Here is a 21448-nt window from a genome sequence, read left to right as displayed (position 1 = left end):
GGTGTATAGGTGTTTTTAGCAGAAAGGTAAGTTTGGTCCTAGTTACACTGCCATGGCTGGGAGCCAATCCTTACTGGTTTTTCTGATATCACCTATGTCTTGTCTTAGCAAAAGATTTGCCTTCTGGCACTTTGAAATGTTGGATTGTATTTTGATAAGTGCCAGCAAGTAGTACCAACTATACAGACAGTAGAGATACCTTTTCGCAGGAGTTAAACTTCACAGTTTAATTTTTAGGGTCTGTCTCTATTGACTGTTTAGAGTAACCGTTACCCTGGTGTGTTATCCATGTAATTTTTATGTCAATAAAATAATTATCATCACACCAATCGCAGAACAGGAAACAGAGTCTTAGAGAAGTAAAAACAATGAATCTATGAATCTAGTAAGCTGGCAGAGCTAGAATTTAGAAACTTTCAATTTTCTTTTTAAAATGTGTGGGTTTTTGTTCTTGACTTCTGATTTCATTGCGTTGTGGTTAGAAAATGAATCTCTATGATACTTATTTTTTGACATTTTTTGAGACTTACTTCATTACCTGGTAAGAGGTCAATTTGCCTGAATTTACAAACCCAATTTTCTCCCCTTTCTACTACGCTACTTTTCTTGCTTTGTTATGAAGATGATCAGAATTTATTGAGTGTTTGTCGTATTTATTCCACTATTATTGCTGGCCCTGTGAGCCTATTTAAATTGCTTTTGTTTAGTACATTCTTCGTTAGAGATAGGCCAACCTGTCCAAGTTCTCCCCAGCTTCAGTTCTCAGGGGAATCAGAGGAGGCCTGCGCCACTGTATGGTGTGATCTTCCGAATGACAACATACTGGACATCATAAGGGCAGAAAAACTTCACTTTAGCCTGAGTGATTAAAAAGGGTATTAGTGAGGACTCGCTAAAGAAACAGAACCAACAGAAAAGTGTGTATGTGTGCGTGTGCACACGTGTGTGAATGCATCAGGAAATTAGCTCATATGGATCACAGAGGGTGAATAGTTGCAAGATGGCCATCTGCACACTACGGAGCAGTCCAAGAAGCAGGAGCCTTAGAATCAGGGAGACCAACAGCACAGCCTCCACTCTCAGGCTGAAGGTCCACAAACCTCTGAAGGACCTCTGGTGCGGATCCCAGAGTTCAAAGGCTAAAGAACCTGGAGTCTGATATTCAAGAGCAGCAACAGCAGAAAATGTGTTCACTGTGCCAGAAAGAGAGAGAGAGAGAGGGAGAGGAGGAGAGGGAGAGGGAGAGGGAACTCTTTCCCCCTTCTGCTTCCTGTGCCATCTGGAGTTCCAGCTAATGGCATAGTGCTGGCCCCAGGAAGGGTGACTCGTCCCCTCTCACTCTTCTGACCCACTGTTCTAATCAGCTTTTTCATTGCTGCAACCAAAAGACCAGACAAGAGCAACTGAAGAAGGAAGAGTTTATTTGTGGCTCACAGTTCCAGGGGTCTCCGTCCGTAGACAACCAGCTCCATTCCTCTAGGCTGGAGGTGAGACTGAACATCATGGCAGAAGTAGGTGGTGGAAGCAAGAGGTTCAAAACATCATACAGGAAGCATAGAGAGACTCTGCTAACCAGGGATAAAATATATATCCCAAAGGCACATTCCCGGTGACCCACTTCCTCCAGCCACATCTTACCTGCCTATAGTTACACCAAGTTAACCCTTATCAGGGGATTAATTCATGGATTGGGTTAAGGCTCTCATAACCCAATCATTTCACCTCTAAACCTTCTTGCATTGTCTGACACATGAGCTTTTGGGGGATACCACCCACACCTGCCAATCTTCTCTGGAAACACCTCATAGACACCCAAAAGAGTGCTTCCATCAGTCCATTCCAGTTGATATCCAAAAATAACCCTCACACTAAGCAATGGGCCAACCAACAGCCAGGACTAGAGCAGCCAGGCCTGATCACCAACACGAATGTTCCCACGAATGGACAGACCCTGCTATGCTAGAGACTGCTGCTTCCCTGCCTCTTCACGTCCCTGCCATCCCTCCATCAGCTTCCTTTATTCAATCTGTGGCATGTTAATAATAACCCAATCTCTTGAATCAGAAGAACTTGTTGCAAAGTATGCAAGGGAATCATTTTTTCTGATTAGGCAAGGACCAGATTCCCCCTCAGTAGTTGGGTGTTGGGCCACTGTTCCTCATGTCCTTACTGGGACATCAGTATCCATTTTTTGAACTGAGGGATAAGGTCTTCATGGTATGAAAAGAGGGTTATTTTTGGATATCAACTGGAATGGACTGATGGAAGCACTCTTTTGGGTGTCTATGAGGTATTTCCAGAGAAGATTGACAGGTGTGGGTGGTATCCCCCAAAAGCTCATGTGTCAGACAATGCAAGAAGGTTTAGAGGTGAAATGATTGGGTTATGAGAGCCTTAACCCAAAAGATAGTCAGTAAGTCAATGGTGGGCAGGTAAGTGAGAATTACATCTCCCACATGCCAGACATTAAGTGGAGCATTTATGTTGATTTCTTCCAAAAATGGTGCAGAATCATTAACTATACAAAACCTGATGTTTCTCAGTTCCTGGAAAGCATCTTGCATTAACACATTTAGTTCCTCAGTTAAACTAATTTGTCTTTTTCCTCTCCTTTCCTCACATTCCTTGACAGTCCTCTCCCTGTGTGTATTTGCTAAACAGGAGGCAAATTCAAAATAAAACCTCATTAATTTTTTACTCTTTTAGTATTTACTGATTTTACTTTGGAGAGTAACTTGAGTGAAAACTCCTAAACCATGTCTCATACAAAGATTTCTAAACAGCTGTGGCAGACTTGCTTCCTTTCTAGGAAAAAGTGGAGTGTATATAAATCCTTTAAGCAGTGAAGGAATATGAGATTAAGTCATTGCGTGATCAAATACGTGAGGTCTGGCCAGGGCCTCCTGAAGTCACGACCCACTTCTCTCTCTTTGCAGAGTTTTGCGATAATGAACCACTAGAGATCCGTTTTGCCACCTTCAAAGCCTTGGCCTACGTGAATGGCACCATGTTAACCTGTGAATGCAAGAGAGGATTCCGCAGAATACAAAACGGGTCTCCCTACATGCTTTGTACAGGAAACTCTTCCTGGGAAAACAAGTGCCAGTGTGTAAGCTCTTGTAAGTAGTTCCTTTTGTAAACCAAGGGAAAGACAACTGCAGGATAGAATGAGACAGAATCCAGCTTTTGTCTTGCTGACAAGAAGTGGCCAGCCTGATCTATGGGATCACTCACGCTAGAGGTTTATGAAATGATCACTCATTAAACAAATGCTTAGTAAGTGTCTACCAGTTCTAAGAACTCTTCTGGGCTTTCTAAGCCTAGATCGATCTGTCATTCTGCTGTTGCCCTTCTCCTTGAATCCCAAAAGCTCTCTCACAAAGCCCTATTTTGCACTAGGCCTCACAGCCACCCTGTGATATTAGAATGTGCTGAAAGTAGTGGATTTGTTCGGCGATTGTGGGGGTCAGTGAAACGACTGTGAAGTCGGAAGATCGCTGCTCTGTTGAAGCACCTCCTGGTTTCCCAGCAGATGTCTGCCTCATTCTAAGCTGGAGTCCTGACCCCCACCTCATTGGGGTGCTCCTGTGCAACTCCTTTGCCAAACTCTTCACGACAGGGAGGGGTGTTATAGGAGGAGTCTTCTTGCCATTGCTTTAAGATTGCACCTGTCCAATCGTAAGGATTTGAATTGCGCTAGGGGAATGAAGGGTTCACTGGGTGGTGGAGTCAGGCCACTCCCACATACCATCACGCATACCCAATGTCTTAGCCATTTCACTGCTGTGACTACAAGGGTATGCACAATGGCATGTCGGAGTGGCCATTCCCATGCAAGACCAGAACAATTTTAAAGGAGAACAAGTTTATTTGAGGGCTCACAGTTTCAGAGGTCTTAGTCCATAGAAGGCCAGCTCCATTCCTTGGGGTTCGAGGTGAGGCAGAACATCATGGTGGAAGAGTGTGGCAGAGGGAAGGAGCTCACATCATCAGGAAGCAGAGAGAGACTCCACTCTCCAGATACAAAATATCTACCCCAAAGCTACACCCCAATTCCCACCTCCTCCAGCCACACCCTACCACTTCAATTGATCACATCTGGGATTAATTCACCGATTAGGTTAAGACTCTCAAAACACAATCATTTCTTCTCTGAACCTTCTTACGTTGTCTCACACATGAGCTTTTGGGGGACACCTCACATCCAAACCATAACACCTATGTACAACGTTGACAGACCCAATAGCAAGAAAGGATCCCTTTTAGTGAGACACACATGAACAAAAAGGATTATCCACCAGAAAACCCTTGATTTGTTCCAGGAACATGTTGTAGGCCTTGTCATTACGTACATGAATATGTAGAGGCTCCCGCAGGGCCAGCTACAGCCCGGCCTACCCAAGGGAGGGCTTGCCCTGGCTCATCTATGCAACACCAGCACCAAGATATTGCTGAACGCATCACAGGCACCGAGAGGTGCCTGTGGGTTCTATTTTAAGTATTTGTGAAGCTGTTTGCTGTACTCATCTCATATCTTCTAGACCCTGGGAACACAGGGAAACAAGTTACTCCTCAACCTGAAGAACAGAAAGAAGGGAAAAACACAGAAATGCAAAGCCAATTTCAGCCTGTGGACCAAGTGAACCTTCCAGGTAAGCGATGCATCTGAGCAACTGTCTAGCCGACTCTTGGGAGCTGACCTTCTCTTGCCTGGGAATGACATGTTTCCCGAAAGGAGGGAATTAAGTCCCACCCACTGTCCATAAGTGTGTGCATGTCTTTCTCTTCTCAGGACATCATTTGGACAAGAACCTTCACTTAACATTGGCAGGCTGTGTGCTCAGCATCTCAGGCCGCCCTTACAGCAGCCAACCTGGGCTGTGATTTGGGAACTGGCCAAATAGAACTGTACTAGGTTCAATTCAATCCAATTCAAAAGCACGTGTTGGGACTAACTGTGTGCCAGGCACTGCCAACAGAAGGCCCAAACATGAGTGAGACAACAGTTCCTGCCCTCCAGGAAATCCTCTGGTTTTCTCTTAAGTACAAGATGATGAATTACAAACAAAACAATTTTTGTCCAGGTGTTTCTTACAGGATGGAGTTATAGAATGTGCTGTGCTATCCTGATGATGCTTACAGGCTCCAGAGGAGCCTCTCCTCGCTAATGAGCAGGAGATGAGTGAGCTCAGCCTGCCAAGTGAATATGCTTCCATGAAGGCATGATGCCTGGAAATGGAGCCCACTAGGAACACCTGAGCTTTGCCACACAAAGACCCATTTGTCCTCTGCTCATTTTATAGCCCTACAAAGAACCTTCCCATATTGTGTATAATCTCATCTGAGCCTCACAGCCTGGTGAGTCAGAGAGCAGAAAGTATTTCTTCAATTTACTAAAGAAATGGAGGCAACAAGAAGTGAAAAGTGCTCACATAATAGGACTGGAGTAAGATCCCAGGTCTCCTGGATTAGATGAGGGGTCTTTCTACTGACTACTTATTTTAAATGACTGAATTTGTTTATTGCTTCCATTATGGGGGAAGGGAGGCCAGTCTAGGGACACTGATGCACCATGGTGGTTTTTCCCTTTGCTCTCTGACTTTGGGCTGCACTGCGGTTTCCAAACACATCGAATGTGTGCTTTGTTCTACTTCCCCCATGTTGCCCGCACAATTATTGAATGGTTTCAGAAGTCAGTGTGGGTTGTCCTTACGCAAGAGACAACCAGCTGGCTCTGGCAGAGGGATGCTTCATGAATGTCATAGTTCGCATGTTTTCATTTGAAAGAAGCAAACACAATTCAAACAGGCTCAGACAGTGATGGATTTTATTGTCCTTTAAGGAACATTTTATTCTGAGATTAAAACTCAAGTTTAGTCAAGATTTGCAAGGTCAGAAGTCAGCTGGGGACAGGGTCATTCGGCTTCTTGCAGTATCGGAGGACTTATCTAGGGTACTTGGGGTACTGAGGCTTATGGAGCATCTGGAAGTTCATGACATGTGAAGTTTCATAGTCTTGGGTTAGAAGGTACACACAGTTCTTTATGATCAGTCTGAGGACAGTGGATGTGGAATTCTGAGATTAAATCAGAACAGAATGTGATCTCTGAGGTCAAAGGCCAACCAGTCCTGGGTTGTAGCAGTGTATATAAAGTGGGCGTAGGGGATCTTAGAAGTCTCAATAGGATTCATGTGGGTCAAGCTGCAAGCATGGTTTGATCAGGGTTTATGCTCCATTTTTTTGAGATTCTCTCCGTTCCTCCTGGCCTTTGGCTTTTTCCCTGGTCACCAGCTGGCATTCAGGGATGTATTTCCTTACTTCTTCAGCAGAAATCCAAGGTGTCTCTACCTTGGGTTCAGCCTGCCCTGACCTCTGAGCTAAGTGTGTCCTTTCCATCCCTTCTACTTCTCAAAGTCCTCGCTACCTTCCAGGAACCGGTTCAGACACTTCCTCATCTGGGTTCGCATCAGTCAGAATAAATGACTCATTCCCCTGTGTCCCCAACAAGAGTCTGCTGCATGTCTACGGTCCTTACCACCCTCTGCCTTCATAGTTCTTACCCTATGGACTGTCCAACCCTTGCAGGAGTGACTGGGTCTCTGGGCCACCCCACAGTGCCTAGCAAGGTTCCCGACATAGGGACATTTTCAATCCCTGCTGGTTGATTGAAACAAACAAACAAAAGAAAAAGCACCAAGTCCCAGTCTCTAGCAAGAGGCCACCTGGATGTATTTGCAATGCTTTCCCCAACTTGCCTTGAGAACCAACCGTCTCTCTTCCAGGTCAATGCAGAGAGCCCCCTGCGTGGGAACATGAAGACACAAAGAGAACTTATCATTTCATGGTGGGGCAGGCACTTTACTACCAGTGCATCCAGGGGTACAAGGCCCTACGGAGTGGCCCTTTCAAAAGCGTCTGCAAAATGATCGGTGGAAAGACGAGGTGGACCCAACCCCATCTCACGTGCCTGGATGAAAACGAGCCCCATCCGTTTTCAGGTAGGTGGCTCCTCTCTTGGGTCCACTCCCTTGCTCTCTCCCTCTGGCTGACCAGGGTGGGATTCCTGACTTGACCTGCCACGTGACCTTGGGTAAACCCCTTGAAGCCCTGGGCCTCAGTTTCTACTCATTCTAAAAAAGAGAATGAGATCTTGAAGGCCCCTTTGCCTCGGGTGGCCCTGTGCCCAGGGTGGGGATGAACAGTCAGAGATGGAAGAAGAAGTTCTCTCAAGCGTCCCGAAGCAGGGGGATGCGGCTCAGGGCAATAATGCTGCCCTTTGTCTAGCTGATCCTGAAAGTCCACTACTTCCCCAAGCTACCCAAACCTCAACCTGCCGCCCACGTGCGTTTTCCTTTCACTGATTTATGATGTAAATCTGTCATTTGGCAAGTGCTCCATGTTACCAGGCTCCTTCCTGTGTAAGTCCCCACCTGAGCTTTGATAAAAGTGCAAATGTGCAGAGAAGGGGTGCGCTCAAGCGAGAGCATGTGCATGCACGCTCTTGCACACGTTCCACCTGCCTAACCTGAGGTCTTCAGCTATGTGTTCTGAAATCTGACTCCTTCCACATTCACCCATGAGAGTTCCTGGTTTCTTTGCTCACCACGGTTTCTCGTGCCCCATGACTTCCTCCGGGGTTTTCTGGGGTTGCTCTTTCTTTCCCACGGCCTGCTTCCCTTGAGCCACCCTGACGGCCAGAGCATGCCCATTATTTCCTGCAGCAGGGTCTGAATAACTGACCCCAACCTGGAACAATGACACTGGGAAGGAAAGGAGGACCTGTCAAAGAGGAAAGCTATCACTGTGTGCATTTCCCCTCCATTCGATGGTTCACAGTGCTTGTGTTATTATCACCCATTTCCGAGTCAAAGGTGGAAGCCAAGGCTGAACCGGGAGACTGGGGAGAAGTCGCTGCTCGCAGTTCCACGGATAGCCAGGATCTGCTGTCCATCACCTGCTCTGCTGCAGCCACTTACCTGCTTCCCAGTGACCCTGATGTGAAACTGTGTGGTGTGCCATCCCCAGAGATGTGGCCACACCAGGAGTCATGCCTCAGCAGGCACATCTGGGGTCAGCTGTGGGGCGCAGGTGCAGGAGCGGCAACTCCCACCTCCCCACCTGGGGCCCTGCAGGCAACACTTTCTCTCTCTCTCAGGTGAAGTGGACACTCAAGCAAGCACAGATGCTCTTCCTGAGAGTGAGGCTTCCCACACCATCACCACAACAGGTATGCAGAGACGCTTGGCCATTAAAGCCCGATCAGGAAAGGGCAGACAGTCCACCTGATGCAAGCCTCTCTGGCAGATGGGCAGGGTCAGGAGAAGCCAACCCTGGCTTCCTCCCCTCTCCTCCAGAGCAGGGGCACGCCTCAGCAACCTGCACACCCCCAAAGCAGGTGTCAGAAAGAGGAACCACAGGGCCGAGGTCTCCAGGCAGAGGGACCAAGCATCCGCCCCCTGCTCCCCAGCCTGGTGAAGTGCTCTACTTGCCACCAACCAAATGTCTCCCCCACCCCTTTTTTCACAGATTTCCAACAACACTCAGAAGTAGCGACAACCATGGAGACGTTCATATTTACAATGGAGTACCAGATAGTAGGTGGGTCATGTCATTTTCTTTGTGGACAAAATGCACCAGACATGGACAGGTTGATTGGCTGGTTTAAATGACCCTCTCCTCACACTACGTAATGTTAATAAGGTTAAAGGCAAATCCAGATACTAACATTACCCAAGAATCAGGGATAGTAGGCTGTGAGTTAATTCTCAAGCCAGGCCCACCCTGTTCCTCTTTAGGGGGTCTGAAAGGGCAAAACCCCATGCCAGGAGCCAGCGAGAGGCCAGGGAGAGAAAACAGCTGCATACACACTGCAGTTGTTCCTGGTAGAAGGCAAAAACAGGCTTTGGAGTTTACCTCTGCCTCGACAACTGAATACGGCTAACTCCAGAACCTCCATAAACCAGCAGCTGGAAAATATGAACAGGTTCAAGAGTGACCCATGAACCTCTCCTTTATCTTCTGTTTCAATGATTCTTTCACCAGACACAGACTTCACTCGCAGCCTCCTTAGGTGAGGCCTGATCTCAGCCCTTCTGAGTGCTGGTCTGTCAGTTTGCCCCAGAGGAGAAGTCTCAGTTCCTTTCCCTAGAGGCGCTCCTTCCAGGCCCACCTGGCCCTTGTCCACCTTGAGCCTCCTAAGAAATCTGCAGGAGTGGAACCTGTGTTCTGAGAAGGGAGGGCAGAAACTGCAGTGCCCAGCCTTCAGGAGGCTCTTGCTCAACTGGGGCACCTTCTCCCCAGTTTTGGGGACCCAGCTTCTGCTGGCCCAACACCCTGCCCCAGCACAACCCTGCTGAATGCCCTCTCTGTTGACAGTGGCCGGCTGTGTTTTCCTGTTGATCAGCATCCTCTTTCTGAGTGGACTCACCTGGCAGCGGAGATGGTGAGTCCAACATTGTTAAGGAAAGCTGTCACCTAGAGCAGGGAAAGCGTCCCAAAGTTTGGTCCCTGGAACAGCAGCATAAGCACTGACCAGGGCTGTGGACTAGACCAAGAGTGTTAAGAATTAAGAAGAAACCATTTTGAGAAAAGTCTATCTACCCCTCTCCCTTTAGAGACTAGACTGTAAGACCCACTGTGTCGCTCTCCGAGGGTCCAGGGCATCCCCACCTGCCAGAGTCCACTCTGGCCCACCCTGACATAAACTCCCAAGTAAGACCTGGGAAGACATGGATCCACCCCTCAAAACCCAAAGCCCTTAGATTCTTTACTTATCCCACCTAACTGAAGCAGGTTCCCTCCAATTTTTAGAGGTCATTTGCCCCCAAAACACTCTTAACTCTCCTCATGTGAACTAAAAAAGTATGAATTATCCCAATGCAAATGAGAAGCCCTTCAGGGTTATCGTATAAGGAATTATCCACAGACCTGGCAGCCACCCTGTTTCCCTAAGATATTATTTCAGGATTATAGGAGGTGAAGTATGTCAAGTGTCTGAGATATTGTTAGGTCTTCTCCCTCCTCAAGCTGAGTACTTGGCAAGGAACTTTCCATTTGGTAACTGAAAAACCAAAAGCCCTCAGTGCAGAGTTTATGTAGTGAAGTAAAGGACTGCGTGAAATTGAGTTCCCACAAGACCTCCCAGGATTACAGTATCTGGAAAGATTCAAACATAAATCTCAAAATGACCCCCCAGCTCAAGAGAGCTTGTCGCCAAATCCTACTACCTAGAATCTAAAGCTCATCTGATGGTGCCCCCTTGTGGTTAAAAAGATATTCTACATTTAATTTACTGAAAGATCATGGCATCTCAGCCAGAAATTTTATTTATTTATTTTTGTGGTACTAGAGATTGAGACCAGGGGCACTTTACTGCTGAGCTACGACCCCAGTCCTTTATTTTTTTTTATTTTAAGACAGCATCTTATTAAGTTGCTGAGGCTCATTTCTGATTGTTTTAAAGAAATTACCAGGAACCAGCAATGTGTTACAGCAGGCTCACACTGGTTAAATTTTCAGAGATTTTTCTTTTTGGACAGTTTGTTTTGTTGTTGTTGTTTAGCAGTGATAGGGACCAAACCCAGGGCGTTGAACACGCTAGGCAAGCTCATTACCACTGAGCTACATACACCCCCAGCCCTATGAACTAGTTTTTAAGCACAGCTGTTCTTGAACATGAAAGAGTATAAGGTAACAATTAAATAAATTATATTAAAAACAAGGGCAATAAATAAAACTGATCACTTCCTAATTATTTTACTACATTTCACTGTGATCTTTTGCTCTCAGGGCAGTTCCCATCTACTGTACCTGCATCATGGAAATACCACAGGATGGTGTGCTATGTGCATCTGTCCCTACCTCTGTGTCCAGGGATGTCACATGGGCAGCTGGATGCTAAGCATGATGGGAATACCATACAATGGAAACAGGCAAAGTTTTTCAGAGGGTTGTCGTTAGACATTCCTAGCATACCTCTGCTCAAAGCTTTGCCCTGTGAAACCCTAAGCAAGGTAGGGAGTAACCAGATGTTCTTGTGAGCTCAGTAAGGACTGGGAAAAGTAAAAAACCGTACGGTCCAATATGGCAGCCTCTAGACACCTACAGATATTTAAGTTTAAGCTTAAATAATTTAAATACCATTAAAAAGTCAATTCCTTGGGCCAGGCATGGTGGCACATGCCTGTAATCCCAGTTACTTTAGAGGCTCAGGCAGGGAGATCTTAAGTTTGAGTCCAGTCTGGGCAATTTAGTGAGATTTGGCCTCAAATTAAAATAAAAAGGTTAGGGATATAGCTCGGTGGTAGTACATGTGCCTCACATAAGGCCCTGGGTTCCAACTCTACTACTAAGAAAATAAATAAATAAATAAAGTCAGTTCCTTGGTCACATTAACCACCCTTCCAGTCTTCACTAGCCACATATGGCTACCTTACTGGACAACACAGAAGAAAAATATTTCCAACACTGCGGCAAATCCCGTAGGACAATGCTGATCAGAAACTGGGAGTTTAGATTCATGCAAATCACTCAGCACAGTTGGTTAGTATTATTAATCATATTTGGCAACCATTGTCCTCCAGGTAGATACAAAAACCTTTAGAGAACTACTCCTGGGTTTTGGGCACTGTGCCAGGGACCCAAAGATGAATACAACACAGCCCTGCTCCTAGGAGCAGTGGAGACAGGAAGAGAGGAAAAAACAAAACACACAAGAAAACACCCAACTTGAAATAAAATTTTTAAGTCTAAGGCAGAGATGTGGCAGGAGCAAAGGGAAGGGACACCTTTAGTGCCGAGGGTGCCTGAGATGTCAACAGCTGGGCAAAGAAAGGCGGGAGTGGGCAGAGGGAGTGGGAGGAAAGGTCGTGGGGTATGAGACGGTTGATAACGGATCATGGCTTTGGAAGAAGCCATGGTCTTGAGCAACTGGTGTCAAGTGAAAGAGGCAGGGACAAGAAGGGGGCCATGCAGAAGGGATGGGCCAACCAGGTCACAGAAGATGGAGCTAGGCTGAGAGCAAGAGACCCCCACAATGCCTTACTTCAGGGGTGAGTGGTAACCCTGGCCTTTTAAATGGCACTACCACCCTGCAGAGGACACATTTACAGTGGGCAATTCAGGTGGCAGCTTGATTAGAATCCAGGGGAACAAATCCACATGGGAGGTGATAAAAGCTTGACTAGGTCAGTGGCTCCATGTTAAAAGATGGGGATGGGGGTGAGGGTGGAAGGGGGATTATCCATAAATGCACAAAGGAGGACCAGCTAGAGGATTTGTTGGCTGGGGGGAAGTCAGGAATGAGTCAGAGAGGACCCTCAGGTTGCAGTTGTGTGTGATAGTGGGACCCTGAGGCCACTGTGTCCTAGAAGGAAATGTAAAGTGAAGATCTTGGGTAATATGTCCCTTGGAGGTTAGCCACAAAGCAGAGCCCCTCCTGTTCTTCACTCCCTCAGACCCACTCAGCCTCTGCCTCTGGAGTAACGGGGAAACGGGAGGGCTTCAGGACTCTGCCTCGGACCTCCCGGCTGAACACTGAATTGAACAGTGAACCATGGAGCAGAGGCTAAGATTGGGCAGCCAGTTTGGGTCTCCAGAGGGGTGACAAGGTGGCAAGGTCAGGTTCCACCGAGTAGGAAGGTAATGGTATCCTGGTGTAGAATCAAAAGTTAGCAGGTCTAACTTTTAGTTGGGACTCAGGTAGAATATTCTGCACGTCGGTATAAGGTAGGACCACATTTTCCTTGGCACTGTATTACACATGGCTGTGACTGGGTTATATCATTACAGGAAGAAGAGTAGAAGAACCATCTAGAAAACCCTCAGTGGCGAGAAGCCAAGAACAGCCAACGGAAGTCATGAGGCAGAAGCAAAGTCAGAGAGGTTAAATGCTCACTCGGCAGGCATCTCTCGCACCCCTTGGCTTTTGGGAAGCTCTGGGTTCACATCACAGAACATCAGGCAGCTGCCGTCGCATCACCAAGCCAATCTACACCATCAAAGGGGGAGACCTGCCCACTTCTATCCAGAATTTCCAAAGTCTTTAAAGGGAAAAGGAACTCTCTGGCTTATTTTCCCGGACATGGGTTGATTAAAGCTAGAACAGTATGGAATGTTCTCCATACACATATGATACAAAGTAACTTTGTGTCAACTTCATCCCAACTTCCCAGTTTGAAATCCCAGGTGAAGCCTTAGCACTAATGTGAGTAGTCTCCCTCCTGTGCCACCCCGTGTGCCTGGATCTTAACATGTGGATCCTTTCCCAGCCTCGGGTCGGCTAGCCCATTATGTTCACTTTGCTTACTAAACAGCCTTTAAGAACTCTAGGCTGCTGACTAGCACACTGTATGAGCCTAGCTCAATCCTATAAGGTGAACCCCTTCTCCTGAGGCTTTGGATTTGAATCTCTAAAGAACAAAAGCTATGGCAGAATAATTTTTGGATAATAACAAAACAGGGCAGCTAAACCCTTGGAATTGTGAAGCTTCAATATTGGAGAGGATTTGAGAGAATTTCAAAAATTGAATGTCAGTGTCAGGAACAGAAGGGTAAACTATGTCCCAGATAATGGATTATAATTACCAAAATGCTTCACTTGTACCCTTCTAATGGGCTTAAGAGTCAGTTCCTTTGGGATTGCTATAAATTATACTCAGAACTTGGCCTACACTAATTTGAAGTTTACTGGTAGACACACAATGTACAAATGTGTATATTTCCTAATACATATTATAAAAACACTGAAAAGGATCAGCACATTCAATGTTCATGGAAGGAAGGAAAGAAAGAAGAAGGAATGAAGGGGGGAGATGATACTGATAAAATTTTACTATGGATAAGGTGTCCCTCTGGTCCTCAAATGTTACCAAAAAGCTCAGCAAATCACAAGGCTTGGAGGCCCTCTTAAAATAGATTGCTGGGTTGACTTCTGGAGTTGCTGTCAGTAGATCTGGGATTTACATTTCTATCAAGTTCCCAGGTGATTCTAATGGTGCTGGTCCAAGGACTACACTCTGAGAACCACTGTGTACTCCCTGTGCCCCACCCCCACCCTCAGCTGCTACTGAAAACATCAGCTTCAGGTGCTAAGGCCTCAGTGAAAGTTCCTGTTCAGCCTCATGTGAGATACGTCTTCAAACCAGTTGGCTGGTTTGAACACCATGTGACTTTATGGGATTTGCAAAAAGTTTGAACTATCAACCAGTTTTCATTTCTGGAAGGCAGAAGAATGATATGGTTTGGCAGGACATGGTGGTGCATGTTGGTAATCCCAGCAACTGGGAAGGCTGAGGCAGGAGGATCGAAAGCTCGAGGCCAGTCCCAGCAACTTAGTGAGGCCCTGTCTCAAAATAAAAAATAAAAAATAAACTGAGTTCAGTGGTGAAGCACCCCTGGGTTCAATCCATAGTACCAAAAAATAAATCAATAACAAAATAAGAATGGACAGATTTCAGCAGGATCTAGATTCAGATTAAAGAACTACTTTCTATTCTTTCTGTACATTCCTTCATTCATTCCTTCATTCATGCCAAGTACAAAGTAGACTTTCTTGTCCATCCTCCCTTCTTTCCCAAATTTGTGTTTTCTGGGTAAACTAAATTTGAGAGGCATCTCTCAGACCAGAATTTTTTAAAAAAAAATTTTTTTTAAAATTCTTCCTCAAGTAAAATTGACTTGTATTATCTTTACTCGTTTTGGGAAAGAGGGAGCTATGATATCAATGTTTCTTTCTTATCCGTCTAAGATGTTATTTACCTATTTTTCTCTCCCTCGCTCATGACAATAGAAATAACAAATTTGAAATAAGAAAATGGTTTATCCTGAGCCAACACGAGCCCTGGGAACACAAACTCATGTTAACGATGCGAGTTCCCAAAGCATATGGTTCACCAAGGACATGGCCCTCCCGTGGAAAGAGATCACACAAGTATTTTATAGTGCCTATAAAGTAGGTGGGGCCCTCAGGCAAGCTATAAAACGGTAGGGAAATCTTCCAGTTTTCAGTAAAGCATGGGAATTTCCTATAGGAGCCAAGTACCATCTCATCCTCAGTCTGAAAATTTAACAGAGGTCCATGAAGCTTAGCAGACATTTATCTGGTGGTCACAAAAATGCTAGGTTGGGTACAGAGGCCAGTGACGAATAGCTGGAAAAGGAGCCCAATTAAATCGTCCGATACAGCTTAAGCCTCTTAATTTACGACATTTCATCTCTCCACAAGGTCACAACACTCCAGTGAGTGAAATTTAAACCATCTGGAAGCTCTTAAATACAAACATGGCCTCTTTGAGGACTCTTCAGCTCACGCTCAGAAGTAGTGGAACTTTCCAGAAGCTACATGCCATGTGATGAGTTCCTATCATGAGTTCATTTCTGTTGTTTATGAAAGAATTAATAAACAGTGTTTTAAATTTTTCTTGTTTTTAGTTTCTAAGTATGGTGAATATCAACAGATATGAATCTACACAAACAAAAGTTCTCTTTGAGATCCTCCCTAGTTTGTAATAGCTTTAACATTTTTTAATAACAAAGAGAGGGCCTGACAAAGGACTAGCAAGCACATCAATCACACAGGCATTTTGGAAAGGTAAATTCAAACTGCAAGGAGATATCCCTTCACGACCATCAAGGAGACTGTAAACAAAAGAAAGAGCAGAAGAGCCCTCATTCAGGATTGGGAGAGAGTAAATGGCCCAGCCGCTGTGGAAAACAGGCTGGGGGTTCCTCACACCACTAGATGTAGAATTTCCCTGACCCTTCAATTCCACTCTTACTCATGTTCCCAAAAGAGACATGTCCAAGCAAAACATGTACACAACTATTTATATTGTGTGCCTGCCAAAAGGCACTCAATCCAAGGGAACTTTCCAGCCACACAAGAACAGGGGTGGGGACAACTAAAGGTATATTTCTTTAAAGAACCCAACAAGAGAAGTAAATCCTAGGAGACCTTTGAAGACTGTCCACCCTACAGTACTCAGACAATGGGGAACTGGGGACAGGACCTCGTGCTCTAGGGGATAAAATACTGACTGTACCCTGTCGGATGTGCTTGCCCCTCAGACATCCAATCCTCCAAGACACCTGATCTCACAAGATTGTCATTAAAGGCTCGGTTTTTGCTGTATTTTGTGTCTCTTAGACCATTCTTTAGCTCTGAACTGGTGAGCATGTTTTTTGCATGGTATATCTGTACAATGGAATATTAATCAACCATCGGAAGGAATGAAATATTGATATGTGCTACTGTGTGGATGATCCTCAAAAACATTATGCTACGTGAAAGAAACCAGACACCAAAAGTCACATATGATTCCCTCTACATGAAATATCCATAATGGACAAGTGGGTAAAGACAGTGGATGGGGTGGGGGTTACTTGACGGGTATAGAGAGATAAAAAGTATTGGATGATAAAAATAAGTTTTGAAACTAAAGAGAAATTATGTAACTTTGTGAACACACTGAAAGTCACTGGATTACATACTTTATAATAGTTCATTTATCTTTGTGAATTCCATCTCATTTAATAAAATGAAAAAGAGGCCCTGAGACCAAAATACTTGAATCATGCTGATCTCATTCATGATTCTCAAAGAAAGGTCCTCAGTCTATGGTACAGGACCAGGAAGGTCCTCCTGAAGTTTTAATGGAGACCCATTTATGTTCTATTAGATGAGTTACTAGGAGACCCTGAAGTTTTGTTTTTGAAAACTAAAATTATTACTAAAGTTTTAAAATAGATCACTAAAGTTTACTGAAGACTTCATTCATTATTCCACTGAGAACATAAAACTTGCATAGCTCCCCGGAAGCATGCAGTTATTGATACATTACCAGACCTATGTTGAGTTAGGTTATTGATTGCTCGAGTTCTCTCAGCTATATTATAAAATGCCGTCAGCCCGTTCAGATAGGGGCTGTGATTATTGGTGCCCCAACATGTACTCCCCGTAGACAACTGAATTTGCAATGAGTTGGAAAACTGTATAAACTGAAAATCAATAAATTTTCTTAGATCCCTATGTGAAGCGAGGGCAAATCACGTCCCTGATTGGAGACAGACAGGCTGCTAGAGAGAGTCACCTCTTTTCAGAGCAAACCCGGGCCCAAACTCCTTCTGTGTTAGGAAATGGTAATTTAAGAAGTTACTGTTGGAGGCTGGGCATGGCCACCTCTGCAAAGAGAGCCCCAGGGGAATTTGGTCGCTGGACCCCAGTCTCTTATGAGTTTTGACTGCAAGGCACTTGAGCTCCTCACTATGAAGATCAGAGGAATCCACAGGGGGAGGAAGGAAGGAACCATTTTGAAATAGGCACTCCATTCTCTCTCTCTCTCTCTCTCTCTCTCTCTCTCTCTCTCTCTCTCTCTCTCTCTCTCTCTCTTTTCATTTTTATATTTATTTATTTATTTATTTTGCCATTCAATGAACTTTTTAAAATCTTTTTAAATTATTTATTTATCTTTTAATTTTTTACAGACTGCATTTTGATTCATTGTACACAAATGGGGTGCATCTTTTCGTTTCTATGGTTGTGCCCGATGTAGATTCATACCATTCATGTAATCATGAATGTATATAGGGTCATGATGTCTGTCTCATTCCACCATTTTTTCATACTCCCCTCATTTCCTTCTACATAATCTAAAGTTCCCCCATTCTTCTCTCACTCCCTACACCCCCATCCCCATTATATATCATTCTCTACTTATCAGGGAAAACAATTGGCCTTTGGTTTTGGGGGATTGGCTTATTTCACTTAGCATGATATTCTCCAATTCCATCCATTTATTTGCAAATGTTATAATATTATTCTTCTTTATGGCTGAATAATATCTTCAGAGACAGCCCTTATCTCCAAAATTTATAAAGAACTTACAAAACTTTACACCAAAAATACAAGGAACCCAATCAATAAATGGGCCAAGGAACTGGACAGACACTTTACAGAAGACATACAGGCAATTAATAAATATATGAAAAAGTGTTCAACATCTCTAGTAATTAGAGAAATGCAAATTAAAACAACTCTAAGATTTCATCTTACTCCAATTAGAATGGCTATTATCAAAAACACAAACAATGATAGATGTTAGTGTAGATATGGGGAAAAAGGCACAGTTTTACTTTGCTGGTGGAGTTGCAAATTGGTACAGCCACTCTGGAAAGCAGTGTGGAGAATCCTCAGAAAACTTGGAATGGACCCACATTTTGACCCAGTTATTCCACTCCTTGGTTTATACCTAAAGGACTTAAAATTAGCATACAACAGAGATGCAGCCACATCAATGTTCATAGCTGCTCAATTCACAATAGCCAGATTGTGGAACCAACCTAGATGCCCTTCAACAGATGAATGGATAAAGAAACTCTGGTATATATACACGATGAACTTTTTTTTTAATGGTTTTGCATTTCTTTTAAGTTCTTTTTCATTTGCTCTATTTATTTATATATGACAGTGGGATATATTTTGACATATCATACATACATGGAGTACAATTTCCCATTCTCATGGTTGTACATGATGTGGAGTTTCACTGGTTATGTATTCACATATGAACATAGGAAAGTGATGTCTGATTCATTTGTCTGTCTTTCTTATTCCCCTTTGTCTAATCCAATGAACTTCTTTTCTTCCCTCACCTGCCTTATTGTGTGTTAGCATTCACATATCATTAATTCTACTGTCTTTCCCATTTCTGTCCTCCCTCCATTATCTCCATCCCACCTATCCAGTTGGTGAAACTTCACTCTTCCCCCACCCCTGTTGTGAGTCAGCATCTGCATATCAAAGAGAACATTCAGACTTTGGTTCTTGGGGATTGGCTTATTTCACTTAGCATGATAGCCTCCAGTTCCATTCATTTACCCACAAATGTCACAATTTCATTCTTCTTTATGACTGAGTAATATTCCATTGTGTATAAGTACCACATTTTCTTTATCCATTCATCTATTGAAGGGCACCTAGGTTGGTTCCATACCTTAACTATTGTGAATTGAGTTGCTATGAAAATTGATGTGGTCACATTACTGTAGTATGCTGATTTTAAGTCCTTTGGGTATATGCCGAGGAGTGGGCTAACTGGGTCAAATGGTGGTTCCATTCCAAGTTTTATGATAGTTCTCCATACTGCTTTCCAGAGTGGTTGCAGCAGTTTGCAGTCCCACCAGCAATGTATGAGTGTACCTTTTTCCCCACATCCTTACCTGCTGTTATTGTTACTTGTAATCTTGATAATTGTCATTCTGAATGAAGTGAGAGAAATCTCAGTGTAGTTTTACTTTGCATTTATCTAATTGCTAGTGATGTTGAACATTTTTCATATATTTGTTGACCATTCATATTTCTTCTGTGAAGTGTCTGTCCAGTTCCTTAACCCATTTGTTGATTGGGTTATTTGTATTTTTGGTGTTAAGTTTTTTGAGTTCTTTATATATCCTGGAGATTAATGCTCTATCTGAAGTGCAGGTGGCAAAGATTTTCTCCCATTCTGTAGGCTCTCTCTTATTGAATTTTTTTTTTTATCTGAGAAGAAGCTTCTTAGTTTGAATCTATCCCATTTGTTGATTCTTGATTTTACTTCTTGTGCTTCAGGAGTCTTGTTGAGGAATTCAGCTCCTGAGATGACTTGATGGAGATTTGGGCCTACTTTTTCTTCTAGTAGGAGATTTGGGCCTACTTTTTCTTCTAGTAGGTGCAGGGTATCTGGTCTAATGCCAAGGTTCTTGATCCCCTTAGAGTTGAGTTTTGTGCAGAGTGAGAGATAGAGGTCTAATTTCAATCCATTATATATGGATTTCCCATTTTTCTAGCACCATTTGTTGAAGAAGCTATCTTTTCTCCAATGTATGTTTATGAACCTTTGTCTAGCATGACAAAGGTTCTGTATTTATGGGGGTTTGTCCCTATGTCTTCTATTCTGTACCATTGGTCTTCATGTCTGTTTTGGTGCCAATACAATGCTGGTTTTGTTACTATAGCTCTGTAGTATAATTTAAGGTCTGGTATTGTGATGCATTCTGCTTCACTTTTCTTGATGAGGATTACTTTGGCTATTCTGGGTCTCTTATTTTTCCAATGAATTTTATGACTGCTTTTTCTATTTCTATGAAGAACATCATCAGAACCTTAATAGTAATTGCATTAAGTCTGGATAGCATCTTTGGAAGTATGACCATTTTGACAATACTAATTCTGCCTATCCAAGAACATGGGAGACCTTTCCATCTTCTGAGGTCTTCTTCAATTTCTTTCCTTAGTGTTCTGTAGTTTTCATTGTAGAGATCTTTTACCTCTTTTATTAGATTGATTCCCAAATATTTTATTTTCTTTGAAGCTATTGTGAATGGGATAGTTTTTCTAATTTCTCTTTCAGTTGATTCATCAGTGATTTATAAGAATGCAATTTTTATGGGTGTTAATTTTATTTTTTTATTTTTTTATTTTTTAGTTATAAAATATATCAAGTCATCTTAGTCAAATAGCTTTTATTTATTTTTTATTGTAAACAAATGGGATACATGTTGCTTATGTTGTTTCTCTGTTTGTACATGGCGTAAAAGCATACCATTTGTGTAATCATAAATTTACATAGGGTAATGTTGTTTGATTCATTCTGTTATTTTTCCCTTCCCCCCATCCCTCCCACCCCTCTTTTCCCTCTATACAGTCCTTCCTTCCTCCATTCTTGCCCCCCTCCCTAAACCTAACTCTAACCCTAACACTAACCCCTCCCACCCCCCATTATGTGTCATCATCCACTTATCAGCGATATCATTCGTCCTTTGGTTTTTTGAGATTGGCTTATCTCACTTAGCATGATATTCTCCAATTTCATCCATTTGACTGCAAATGCCATAATTTTATCATTCTTTATGGTGGAGTAATATTCCATTGTACATATATATACCACAGTTTCTTTATCCATTCATCATTTGAAGGACATCTAGGTTGGTTCCACAGTCTGGCTATTGTGAATTGAGCAGCTATGAACATTGATGTGGCTGTATCTCTGTAGTATGCTGATTTTAAGTCCTTTGGGTATAGGCCAAGGAGTGGGATAGCTGGGTCAAATGGTGGTTCCATTCCAAGTTTTCTAAGGAATCTCCACACTGCTTTCCAGAGTGGCTGCACTAATTTGCAGCCCCACCAGCAATGTATGAGTGTACCTTTTTCCCCACATCCTTGCCAACACCTGTTGTTGCTTGTATTCTTGATAATCGCCATTCTAATTGGGGTGAGATGGAATCTTAGGGTGGTTTTGATTTGCATTTCTCTTATTACTAGAGATGTTGAACATTTTTCCATATGTTTGTTGATTGCTTGTAGATCTTCTTTTGTGAAGTGTCTATTCATTTCCTTAGCCCATTTGTCGGTTGGATTATTTGCATTCTTGGTGTAGAGTTTTTTGAGTTCTTTATAGATTCAGGAGATTAGTG

General features: G+C 43.5%; 1 protein-coding gene across 4 annotated transcripts in view; it reads left to right on the top strand.

Moving 5' to 3' along the window:
- Positions 1-15419, top strand: part of Il2ra (interleukin 2 receptor subunit alpha) — a 43185-nt gene extending 27766 nt beyond the window's left edge. Inside the window, exons 2-9 of one of the 4 annotated variants that reach the window (XR_007104372.1) lie at positions 2937-3119; positions 4542-4652; positions 6784-6999; positions 8157-8228; positions 8528-8599; positions 9377-9443; positions 12791-12883; positions 15225-15419. Coding sequence is in view for 2 of the 4 variants with exons in the window: in XM_047520974.1 (XP_047376930.1) it covers positions 2937-3119; positions 4542-4652; positions 6784-6999; positions 8157-8228; positions 8528-8599; positions 9377-9443; positions 12791-12815 (746 nt within the window). In the remaining 2 variants the exon portion in view is untranslated. Of the gene's footprint in view, positions 1-1402; positions 1488-2936; positions 3120-4541; positions 4653-6783; positions 7000-8156; positions 8229-8527; positions 8600-9376; positions 9444-12790 lie in introns of those variants that run through there. The other 3 variants (XR_007104371.1, XM_047520975.1, XM_047520974.1) reach the window with 3 other exon arrangements.
- Positions 15420-21448: the final 6029 nt, after the last annotated feature.

Source organism: Sciurus carolinensis, chromosome 12, assembly GCF_902686445.1.
Source record: "Sciurus carolinensis chromosome 12, mSciCar1.2, whole genome shotgun sequence".
Taxonomy (NCBI): domain Eukaryota; kingdom Metazoa; phylum Chordata; class Mammalia; order Rodentia; family Sciuridae; genus Sciurus; species Sciurus carolinensis.
Note: the sequence above shows the minus strand (reverse complement) of the source record. Positions and strands in the feature narration are given on the sequence as shown.